At 42.0% G+C, this 12,543-nt stretch overlaps 2 protein-coding genes across 2 annotated transcripts; both read left to right on the top strand.

Moving 5' to 3' along the window:
- Positions 1–995: 995 nt before the first annotated feature.
- Positions 996–3,477, top strand: zpcx (zona pellucida protein C). Its single transcript, XM_056394053.1, has 9 exons — positions 996–1,405; positions 1,473–1,579; positions 1,648–1,727; positions 1,839–2,010; positions 2,091–2,196; positions 2,278–2,363; positions 2,457–2,542; positions 2,638–3,295; positions 3,386–3,477. The coding sequence occupies exons 1-9, from the start codon at positions 1,106–1,108 to the stop codon at positions 3,405–3,407; spliced, it is 1,617 nt and encodes a 538-aa protein (XP_056250028.1). The 5' UTR covers positions 996–1,105; the 3' UTR covers positions 3,408–3,477.
- A 309-nt stretch (positions 3,478–3,786) lies between these two features.
- Positions 3,787–12,280, top strand: pabpc4 (poly(A) binding protein, cytoplasmic 4 (inducible form)). Its single transcript, XM_056394052.1, has 15 exons — positions 3,787–4,420; positions 6,863–7,056; positions 7,746–7,861; positions 8,872–9,011; positions 9,096–9,190; positions 9,272–9,409; positions 9,517–9,612; positions 9,759–10,028; positions 10,552–10,642; positions 10,809–10,904; positions 11,048–11,178; positions 11,270–11,360; positions 11,452–11,582; positions 11,670–11,794; positions 11,896–12,280. Exons 1-14 carry the CDS (start codon positions 4,228–4,230, stop codon positions 11,769–11,771), a joined length of 1,884 nt encoding a protein of 627 aa, XP_056250027.1. The 5' UTR covers positions 3,787–4,227; the 3' UTR covers positions 11,772–11,794; positions 11,896–12,280.
- The last annotated feature ends 263 nt before the right edge of the window (positions 12,281–12,543 follow it).

Genomic DNA, 12,543 nt, shown 5'->3' with positions numbered 1-12,543 from the left:
TTCACATTTGTCTGTCTGAGTTTGTGTTTACTTGTTTGTGTGGTGCAGGAGCATTACTCTTATTTAAGATGAACCTGCCTTTGATTCATTTTTGTCTTATTTGTTTTTCAGATATAAAAATCAGTGTGTAAGTGTATTACATGTCTATAGAGTCAGTAATTTTAATGTCCGTAAAGATGATGAATGTGATGGCAATGATATTTTTACCTTAGAGTTTACCCTCATAATTATAGATATGTGATCCTCTGTAATTTGTGGTCTTTTTCTTTTTTTTCTCCTTCTTTTTTTTCCTTCGCTATAATTTTCTTGTTATTCTTTTTTAAATTTACACATTTATTTATTTATTTTTATTCAGTTCCTCCAGGGGAAAAGGTTAAAAAAGGAAAGTAAATGTGAGATATGTAAAATGGAAATGTGAACCACACAAATAGAATTACAAAAACAATTTAAAAAGTAAATGTCAATTTTATCTTTAAAGATTACAGCAACACTGTGATACCATAAAATGTTGGAAAAGTCACACACACAGATTTATTTATGACTTACACACACTATAAGGATACAAATTTCATATTATTCATCCTTCATTTTTTGGACTTCCTTTCAGTGAATGTGTACGTAATGCTGCTGTTATTGAAGATGATAAAGACCTGGCTTGTTACTTAAATATTAACTCAGCTGTCAAAGATGCTAAATATGTGAAATATTTGCAGTCAGGAATGACATGAACAAAACACACAATTTCCTTAGTATTTTTAAAATTGTAAATACCTCTTTCAGACAATAATACACACAAAAAGCATCACATACTACATGGGTGTAGTAGTGGATGAGGGTTTCAGAAACCCATCTAAACACAGCATGACTGCGTGTCAGCCTCGTTAGCTTGATTGCCAGCACCTGTCCCTCCTGCCACTGCACCTTATTAATGTCACAGGTGTGGCAGGGGAGCCGACAGAGTTGTTGGCCCACTTTGAGGTTTGTGATGGGGATAACAGAGATATTTCTTTGCATTTTTGTTGGACAGTGTATTGCTGTTCAGCCAGTAATAAAAGAACAGGATGATACATTTTCCCAGAATTTTCCAGGATTTTTTGACAATCTCATGCCGTTTCCATTTGAAAGAAATTTTGATTTGACTCCATATGACACCATCTTCAGCTCCTGGCGAACCCGGACCCCTGACTTTCACATGCTTGCTGATCTACCTCAAATCATGAACGTTCCCAGAGTTCAGGTGTTTTGTGATGAATCTCGGCTGACTGTGCTGGTTGATAAGAGATCCTATGGTGTCATGCTGAAGGTAGAGGAGATACAGCTGGGTGATGGCTGCTATAGCAACAGAGAGCGACCAAACCAATTTGTCTTCACTTACAGTGTTAATGAGTGTGGAACTACACAAGCGGTGAGTTGGCCAGATTCTTTTCTTTTGCTACTTTTTATTTATTGTAAGGATTTTGTCTGTCTTGCAGATACAGAATGGCTTGAAGGCGTTCACGAACTTGCTCCGCTTGAATCTGAAACCTCTCTCCTGGCAGCAAACTCCTTCCACATTGCACATCTCCTGTATCCCAAAAAGGTGAGCCACTAAAACATCTGTTAGTGGTCATAAATAACCATACTAAAGACAAATGCTTGTCATTTCAGGTCTTATGATAACCCAGGCCTCTTTACGGCAATGGCTCCCTCTGAGAGTTTCACAAGCTTTGATATCAAAGCCATGAATCGTGAGTGATAAACTGAGTTGAAAAGATGCTGTTTTAAGTTGAGAATTTCATTTGTAGAAACAAATGATTTGTTTTGGTTTTTTTTTTTTTTTTTTTTCTGGTTTCCTGCAGCATCCTGGACCAGTGCCACAGAGTCAAATGTCTATGAAAGAGGTCAGGTTGTAAACCTCAAGGTTTCTGCTAAAACCAGGCCTGATCAGCAGCTTTTCATCCAGTCCTGTTTTGTCTCTGCATCCCCCGAGCCTCAGACTAAATCTCGGCATGCACTCATAATGAATAAAGGGTAAGCAGGCAGTCCGGTGTACATCATTTCTCCACTGTTATGTCTAATTTTCTAACCACCTGAGATGCCGTTTGTCCCAGGTGCACAACCCCGTTGGGTTCACCTCATCCTGTCGTACACTTTGTGGCCTCCAGCAGGGGGGATGTGGTTAATTTAGCTCTGAACACATCTTATCTGATTTCTGAGGTGAGTTTTTTCAAACGGCCATGACAGGTCTTTGATTTCTGCTTCTCGGCTGTATGACCTTATGAACTCTTTCCTTTGAAGCTATACATCCACTGTACTGTGCTCATCTCAGACCAGGGTGTCACCATTGGCTCAAAATCCTGCAACTACAATGTTATCCAATCAAGGTACAGTGCTGGTGAATACATAAAACTGTATTTTTGTGACCTTTTCATTACTGAGAGTTTTGTTTTTTGTTTTGTTTTTTCCCCCCATTTCAGGTGGGAAGAGCTAAGTGGAGATTTCGAGGTGTGTGAGTGCTGTAGCTCAAGGTGTAAAGGCCCATCAGTCAAACACTTTCCTGAAGGTCAGTGCTTTGTGTTTTGTCTTTTTAATCACAGTGCAATAAGTGGATATGAGGGTATCTCTGGGTCTCTAACTCAGTGGCTCATGTCATTTCAGCCAAGGCTACAGTCAGCACTGGTCCCTTAGTCATTGTGGACAAGATGATCTCTGAGCCTGCTGTCTCTGGACCGCAAGAAACCACCCCTGTCCCTCTAACCGACTCCATGCTTTCTGATGCTGCAGTGTCGGACGAAACAATCGTTTCTGGTACTTCTGTATCAAGAAGCAAGTTCTCCTCTCCCCCACAGGGTGTAGTGGTTGTGAGTCAGGACCCAGTTGCCAGACTGACCCTCTGGCTACCTGGACAGGTGCAGGATACTGAACACAGCAGCAATATTGGTTCTGAGTCCGAAGACAGTTTGACTGTTGTGTTAAAGGCGAGCGATGTGGTATCAACTGACCTTTCTGTGCCAAGCACAGATCAGGAGTCTCACCTGAATCCACCCACAAACAAGATCAACTTCCCTCTGCCAGCTGAGATGACTGTAAATGACCTAAACCAGATTGATTTTAATCAAACGGGAGAAGACCTGGCTCAAATGCAAGTAGATGCAGCTGCCATGTCCCAAGAAGAAACAACTGATGTCCAACCAATAATTCGCTCAAAAATCCAATTTTCCAAAGGCATGGATGGATCGCAGACACTGAGTTATGAGGAAGAAGTGGTAAAGCCCAGGCAGAAAGGGCTGCACTTAATTTTCTTGGATTTGTTGAGGTACCTAAACTTGGAATCATTTATTTCTTTCCAGTTTCTGCTACTGTGAATGCATGTGAATATCACTAATTTATTTTTTCTTATCCCCAGGAGGATGGACAAGGCAGAATAACTGCATCTTCACTGGATAATTTTTATAATGGCACTTTAAGTGAATAAACTTACTGCAACAATAAATTGAATGCTGTTTCTTTTTTATTCAATATTTTTTTTTTTTCAGTAATAATAAACTCTTCATCAGTAAAGGACCCTTTCAAGCCTATATAGTATGTTTCAGTGAGAGCCTCTTGTATTCCCACCCAGATGTCGCTGTGGGGAGCTGGGCTCTGTAGTTAGGACAGTACGGTGTGCGCTCTCCCTTTTACACCGCATGCTCAGTGTTTTTTTTTCTATCCCAAGTTTGACCCTGGCCACTATTTCCTCCGCACCGCCACTCTCTATAAAGTGCCCATGCTTTCCTCACGCAGTCTCTTTCCCCGGCCACAAAACAACCGTGAGTGTCCAACTCACTGTTCTTGAAAAACTTAAAATAAAAATAATATAAAAAATATAAAATCCACAAAATCTTCATAAAAAGTACATTAATACTTAAAGAAATACAAACGTTAAAAAAATCGCAAAACATTAATTAAAAAAAAAATAATACCATAAACAGGAGGCCTCGGGCTTAACCCGAAGTTGGCGTCTTTAAAGGAAGAAATACTTCAGAAGACATCGAGATTTTTTTTTTTTCTTTTTTTTTTTTTTTTTTTTAATCGTGATTTTTCAGGATTGACATTTTCTCAACCGGCTGGATCAGGGAGCCAGCTGTCCTCTCACCGTGTCTTTATTAGATGAATTGAAGCGCAGCTCGGACTCGAAACGGTTCACACCGGCATTTTTCTGGCTTTTTGTGAGGGCTTTACATACATTTATTTTGTCAAGTCCGAGATATGAACACAGCGACGGGGAGTTATCCGATGGCTTCTCTCTACGTTGGCGACCTGCACCCAGATATCACGGAGGCTATGCTGTATGAGAAATTCAGCCCAGCCGGACCGGTGCTTTCCATTCGTGTATGCCGAGATATGATCACCCGGCGCTCCCTGGGATATGCTTACGTGAACTTCTCACAGCCTGCTGACGGTAAGAAATGACACCTGAAGTAATATGTGTACAGTTTGAGCATGTTACGTGCACGCGTCGGTGCATGCAGGATTAAGTGGCAGAAAGCATGCATCCCTCAAATGTTGACAATGTCACCATATGCTTTCAATGTCAGTCCTAAAACTGCCCACAATCTCGTGCCAAATCAAAGAAACGCTTGCGATGACTAGAGGAACATGGGTTTTCACTGAAATGTTTTTGGATATTTTCATAGGACAGGCATGGCAGTTCTTCAGACTGGTTGAAGCAGTCATTTGACCCATATAAGCATGTCCCAGTTCTGGGATACTCCTGGAATTACAAGTCACCACTATTGTTAAAACCCACACCAAATGCAGAGTTTGAGTTATGCTTTAAAGTCAACAGAAAAGTCATTTTATGCTTATGAATTATATCACTGCATTACGGAATGTAAACATATGTAGTTGGTCTTTCTTATTCAGCCCAAAATGACCCATTTCTGCTCCTATTTAAAGGGCCACTGAGTGAAACAAATTCCCATTGCCCTCTGCTGCTATATTCACTGAAAGTGAGGAAAGGGACAAGCACAGCTGAACAATAACCCCCAGCACCGGCCTGCTCCACAAGTCAGTTGTTGGATTTAATCCCAGCTTCATTTTTGAACTGGTTGGGAATCAGATGAATTATATTATTTATGTGTGATATTTTAACCACTTAATCTGCATGTTGACTGTTAATCTATGAGGACCTGATACCTAAACATGCCAACTATGTAAATATGTAAGTACTGAGGTATCAGAAGTGTTATGTGTCTTTATTGTAAGACTCCATTTACAGCCAATGGTATCAAAGCATTGAGCAATACTAGTAGCAGGTGTTGTGGTTGTCAGCACAGGCCTGCTGATAATGTTTACATTGTGTGGACTCTTTCGCGGCGTGTATCAACGTGAAACACCTGTCACAACCTTTCTGTGCTCAAGTTGGTTACCAAAAGCCGGAGTAATGACAGGTTATAACTGGCTCGCTTCCAGAAAGGTTGCAACGTCATTCACTGGAGTAAATGTGAGAAGAGCCACAAGTGAGAAGACACCATTTGTTCTTGGAGGTGTAGACGTGCGGGGTTGTGGCTGCTGGGTATTTTAATGGCGACTAAACACATGCCTGTGGGTCAATAGCTTTCTGCCTTTAAAATACCACTAATAATGACATGGTTAATGAAAAAGAAACCGTCACAGGTCAGGACAGATGATTTCTTCACATCTCAGCTAGATGTGTAAACACTCACGAGACGTGGTGTTGCTCGTCTGAGTATTCTTGTTTAATGTGTCTCTTCCCCATCAATGGTAGAGAATGCTCTACTCACCCACCATGCCAGCACATACCTCTCAGGACCCCTCTCTAAATATAGTGCTTCTGTCTGAGCAGCCCAAAATTTGCCTGCCCATAATATTTTAGTTCTTTAAATGACAAATGTTTAACAATTAACAGTTTACATTTTACAACACTGACTCATTTCACTATTCATTATTCTGACTGACATAACTTAATGTTAGAATAATCATCCTGTCCTGTAGATGCTTTGGCTCTTTTTAAAAAAAAAAAAAAAAAAAAAATTAAGATTTCCCACTGTGAACAAAGTCCACATGTTTGACAGTGATCACACACCTTCTCTGAGCACACGGGTGGTGAAGTACAATTGCAAGCCAAACTGCTGATGCCAGCAGACGCAAGGCAGCTCCGTTTTGTTTACCAGACACTTTTAGCTGGAAAGCCTGGCCTGTGTGTGTTACTGTGGAGTGACTGAACAAAAGGATGTTTGGCATTTGTGCCCACACAGACATAAGAGCCTATGTGATAATAAAGAAGAGAAAGAACAGACAGAGGAAAAACATGTATAAATTAAACCTTAGACTGATTTGAACAAATGAAAAATGAAACACATTACTTAAAAACACAGTTTTAGTCCGTTTGTATTGTCTGATGGCCAGCTGCTCTACCGCTGGTCTAGGTGGGACGTGGCCCAGCAGCATGTGGTAAGTCAGAGAAGAGGGCCATGTGTTCCATGTGCTTGCCCACTGCAGCTGCCCCCCACACTCGTCCCAGCTGCTGGAAGACAGCTCATCAGCCACATGGTCTACTGCAGTATCTTAACCATGTTGCACGTGCTCTGTTAATGTGCTGGCGGCAGGGATCCTCCATTGTGGCACACACAGCACAGAGGGATAAACTGTTTTGATACACTCCACTGTAGCCCCGTGTTGCTTCTCTGGGAATGTTATCAATGTAGTGCAGGTGTTTGTGGCTTAAATGGGATGGCACCGATAGAAAAAAATACTACGCATGATGAAAGCATGACATGTGGCATATATATTGGCAACTGATATGTTTTCAGACTCTTTGCTCCATGTAAACAACCACCCGTGACCTTTCCCTCCACCTCTCTGCCCCTCCTCCCTCCAGCTGAGAGAGCCCTGGACACCATGAACTTTGACGTGGTGAAAGGGAAGCCGATCAGAATCATGTGGTCCCAGAGAGACCCCTCCCTCAGGAAGTCTGGAGTGGGCAACGTGTTCATCAAGAATCTTGACAAGTCCATCGACAACAAAGCCCTGTACGACACCTTCTCCGCCTTTGGCAACATCCTCTCCTGCAAGGTAGAGTTTGTTGTAAATGTCACTTAAAAACAGGAATATTGTTTTAATGCTGTATAAACTCATCCTGCTTGGAGTTAGATCAAAGGCATTGTCCTCATTTAACTCTTTAAAAGCATCCACATTTAACATACATCTTGGTTTGGGATACATATAACATTTATGTAAAGTAAAAGCATCACTGCTTATCCCTTTCTGCCTGCATGTGAATACACAATCAAGGTCGGCTGTTGATGTAGTTGACAAAAGAGGAAAGCATTTATCCTCAGAGCTGCTGCTTTAAGCAATACTTCCTTCTCCTCACCTCCTTGTTGATAGACAGCAGCCAGTTAGCCTAGCTTAGCATAAAGACTGGAAACAGAAGAAAACAGCCTGACTCTGTCCAAACTGTGGTTATTTGTGGTTTAACCCTCTGTAAAATCACAAATTGCTTTTTGTTACACAACACTCTCTCTGTTTTCACACAGACATTCATTGACAGAGCCAAGCTATGTTAAACAGCTGCTAGCTGTAGCTTCATATTCAGCAGGCAGATATGAGACTGGTATCGGTCTTCTCATCTGAATCTCTGCAAGAACATGAATAAGCATGTTTCACTAAATGCCAAACTGTTCCTTTTTAAAGTTGAAGAACTGCCTGCGTGATGCATTTTAAAGTGCACATATTCACCCACATGTCTTCTCCTGCTCCAGGTGGTGTGTGATGAAAATGGCTCAAAGGGCTACGCTTTTGTCCACTTCGAGACCCAGGACGCGGCTGATCGCGCCATTGAGAAGATGAACGGCATGCTTCTGAATGACCGCAAGGTGTGAGTGTCCGATTATCTAGGAGCACATTGTTCTGGTGTTTCCTCTTATTAGTTTTAAAGGTGTGTTTGAAAGCACTAGAGATTATAATGTCTGTCCAGACGTAGAAGGTCGATGACTAGGTGATGGCAACAGCTTATGTGGATCAGATTGATATGAACTGTGATATATTTTGTGCCTGATGTATAAATCTGACCTGTCTGTTCTACACTTGTGTTGAGTGAACTGACTTTTCGTGTCTTTTTCAGTTGGTGAGTTTGTGTGTGAATAATCTGACTAATGCGCTCATCTCTCACCACTGCCAGTTTGAAGAAAAACCTCTAAACTGATAGATAACACACTAAAACCTCTTCCTTATCTTTTCCTACCAGATGCATTTTCTGTAGCTTCATTTTGTCCACTTGGTGGTCACCCGTCTTAGAGTGTTTGTGTGTGTGTGTGTATGACCACGCTTGTGTGTTTTAGTGATGGATCGAATGCAGGAATGCAATACTGGATGGCGGAAGGGGAGAGGTCATCATAGCAAGGTATATAAGATCATTTGGTCCTCCTCAGCTTTCCTTTGTACTGTGAGACTTTGTTCCTCCATCCCTCTCCATCCACCTCCTCATCAAGTCTTGGACCAAGAAATATGATGGTTGTCACTGTGTTGTCTAGCATGCCAACATATCTGCCTGCCTCTGGTGATATTAACAGCAGTTGGATGGGGGTTTTTTTTGTGTTTTTTTTCATGGCTTACCCCAGGAATGATGAGTCACACACGATGAGATGTAGCTGTGAAGTTGTCTTGTGAACGTTGTCCCTGTTTTTGTAAAAGAATGTACTCTCTTTTACTTATCATGCTTGCGTGGTCAGGTCTGTGCGGAACTTTCTTTACGTGGAAACCCGGATAACCAGTGTTTTTTAGATTGGAAAGAGGAAGTCAAAAGAGATGGAGCCTGGTGTTTGCTTTTACAACTTTGCCAGGACTGTTTTACAAGAGTGTGTTTCGCTGCTCTCTCTTTATTTTCAGGTTTGTGGGTCGTTTCAAATCTCGCAAAGAACGGGAGGCTGAACTTGGTGCCAAAGCCAAAGAGTTTACCAATGTGTACATTAAGAACTTTGGGGATGATATGGATGATGATCGCCTGAAGGAGCTTTTTGACAAATATGGTAAACTGAAACAAGTTCCATTGATTATTCCTCTTAATTCAGTTTAGTGCTGCTGTCTTACATCCACTTTTTTGGCCTTTGCAGGTAAAACCCTCAGCGTGAAGGTCATGACAGACACCACTGGCAAATCCCGAGGCTTTGGATTTGTTAGTTACGAGAAGCATGAGGACGCTAACAAGGTACTTTGACCTCATGTAAATGTGATAAGTGTATCTTTATCTCTTAGAAATTTCCTCTGATAATTCTTACCTCGCCCAAAGGCTGTAGAGGACATGAATGGCACTGAACTCAATGGCAAGACTGTGTTTGTGGGCCGGGCACAGAAGAAGATGGAGCGGCAGGCAGAGCTGAAGAGGAAGTTTGAGCTACTGAAACAAGAGAGGATCAGTCGTTATCAGGTCAGCAGAGTCTAGGACCACAATCAAATTAAATCCAGCCATTAGATTTTGATTTCGTTATATCAAGGAAGCTACTCAGTGTGACGACTGATTGTCTTTGGTTTCAGGGTGTAAACCTTTACATTAAGAACTTGGATGACACAATAGATGACGAGAAACTGCGTAAGGAGTTTTCTCCATTTGGATCCATTACAAGTGCTAAGGTGAGTTAAATCAGACCAATGGTGGGATGCATCACCGCTACTAAAGACATAATCCTGCCTGACATCACTGCCATATAAACATAGCAACAATATGGACAATATTTGTATGTTTGAAGTTACTCAGGCACGGTCTGTTTATAATTCAGGTGATGCTGGAGGAAGGTCGCTCCAAAGGCTTTGGCTTCGTCTGCTTCTCCTCCCCTGAAGAGGCCACCAAGGCTGTGACTGAGATGAACGGACGCATCGTTGGCTCCAAACCCCTCTACGTGGCTCTCGCTCAGCGCAAAGAGGAGCGCAAGGCCCACCTCACCAACCAGTACATGCAGCGTATTGCTGGCATGAGGGCCATGCCGGCTAATGCCATCATTAATCAGTTCCAGCCCACCAGTGGCTACTTCATGCCCGCTGTGCCACAGGTGTGACAATTAAAGTCTAAGATGACAGTGTATGTTAAAGCGGCTGTGATATATGTTTTTATATTCAAAATGGATCATAGTACCACAACTTTACTTTTTGGGTTCAGTCTCAATGCTTTCAAATGAATGCTAGTGTCACTTGGCGTATGCTGGATATGTAAATAAGTAATAATAGTAATAGTGACCATAAGCTAACGTTTTTGCCAACTTAAAAGGGGATAATAAAGATCTCAGTGTTGTGTTTAGAGCTTGTTTCTGATGATTGCAAATGGCCAAAAAAGTTCTTAGGTCTGGAGCATAGAGAATTGGTGGGTGTGGGGAAAGGTTGGGGTCAGGTTAAGCATCCTAAAAGATGACTAGTTGGGGTTTGGGACAGGTTAAAGTAAGAGGAGACAGTCTTCCACACAACAGATGTAAAATATGCTAACATGCTTCATTGAAAAAATGGCACATGTCACATCAGTGGTTTTATGTGTGACATTTAATGTCATTAGATGATACAGTTCTCTCTCGTGTCCACTAGGCCCAGAACAGGACTACATACTATGCACCTAATCAGCTGGCCCAAATGCGCCCCAACCCCCGGTGGCAGCAACAAGGTGGTAGAGGTCAAGGTGAGCGTGGGGTATTATTGGATGGTCTATCTGTCATCTATTTGTCACATCATTTACCTAAACATCATCATTATACTCTAATGCACCATTTAAAAATTCTAAATTCCAGTGCAATTATTTATGTGCCCTATCTCATTGGTTTTATCTCTGCCTCTGTCACTTCCAGGTGGTTTCCAGGGGATACCTAACTCACTGCGTCAGCCAGGACCACGTGCCAGCATGAGACACATGACTCCTGGTGGCGGCACACAGGGCCCACGAGGTGTGTTCACCAGTGGCAAATGGCCACAATGATCATCATCACTTCACTGACTCTGGTTTTGGAATTGTATTGTCACTACATACACAGTAGAGGTTGTCAAGATACTGTGTGAATCCTGCTGCATTTCTTCTCCTTGCCACCAGCTGCTGGCCAGTCCATGGCTCCTCGTCCCTCAATGGGAGTCCCGGGCCCCCGAGCCATGCCCCCTTACAAATATGCCACCGGTGTCCGTAACCCCAACCCCCAGGTGGTGCAACCGATTGCCTTACAGCAGGTATGGGCAACAGATCAACCGCATCATCTTATCCTTCAGCAAATAATTATGAGTAACTTTCCTTACTATGCCCTTTATCTGTCCTTTCCAGGCTCAGCCAGCTGTGCACGTTCAGGGCCAGGAGCCTCTCACAGCCTCCATGCTGGCTGCTGCACCCCCCCAGGAGCAGAAACAGATGCTGGGTAAGATTGCTATTTCACAGTGAATGAACTGCAATTCTTCTCAGTTTTCAACAGGTTGATTTATTCTCCTTCACATTTTTTTTTTAAACAGGGGAGCGTCTTTTCCCTCTGATTCAGGCCATGCATGCCAACCTGGCAGGAAAGATCACTGGCATGCTGCTGGAGATTGACAACTCTGAACTGCTACATATGCTGGAGTCTCATGAATCTCTGCGTTCAAAGGTACTTGACTAACTCTATCTTTGTCGTATTGTCACACCATATGCTGCACTGTCATTATTATTGATGGTTGATGGTGTCTTTGTACAGGTGGAAGAAGCTGTAGCCGTGCTACAGGCCCATCAGGCAAAGAAAGATGCCACCCAAAAAGTGGGCAGCATGGCTACTTCTGCTGCTGCTGCCACATCCTGAAGACCATGTGTTGTACTAGATTGGTATGATAATACATGATCAGTCAAACTATTCACACTTGTTTATTTGGCCCTACATAGTTTAAGTTTTGTGGCACTAATAAAAAGTCATTGTGTTGTTTCAGGGCACAGAAGAATGAGCAGAGATGGGAAGAGACACACTACACTGACTCCGAACACCAGAGTCATCTGAACTATTATGCAAAAATAAAAACCATGAATAAAAAAAGGAAAATGTAATTTTAAAATATACTTGAACATTTTGAAAAATATTACAGTTCATAATTTTCTAGTTCTGTAATACCAAAAGCAATAGTGCAAATGAATCTTGAATGAAGGCCCTTCATTTTGTGGCGGAGGAGAGAAACGTTTTTCTAGACGGAAAATGAGCCTTGTTCTTTTTCTTTGCTTGACATTTTTATGCTTGATTTGAAATGATGGACTCCTCCATCCTATCATGTTATCATGGGTGTGTGGTATTCTCAATAAAGGGATGATACTTCAAGGTTACCAATCTTGTGTTATTTAATCCTTACATGTAACCTGTTTTGTTCAGTTTTCAAGAGTGTATGTGTTATCTGACAAACCCTTACCTAGGCAGTGTGACAAAGAAGGCCAATGCAGGGTAAATGGTAGAATAGTCAGGGCACGGCAGGAGAAGCACGAATGGTAGTAAAACCATATTATATGTATTATATATTTTGTTTAGCTAAATTGGCATCTGTCTTTGGACAGATGGTTGATACAAGCAACATAAGAAGGGAAAAGAAAAC

This window comes from Seriola aureovittata, chromosome 13, assembly GCF_021018895.1.
Source record: "Seriola aureovittata isolate HTS-2021-v1 ecotype China chromosome 13, ASM2101889v1, whole genome shotgun sequence".
NCBI classification, from domain to species: Eukaryota; Metazoa; Chordata; class Actinopteri; order Carangiformes; family Carangidae; genus Seriola; species Seriola aureovittata.
Note: the sequence above shows the minus strand (reverse complement) of the source record. Positions and strands in the feature narration are given on the sequence as shown.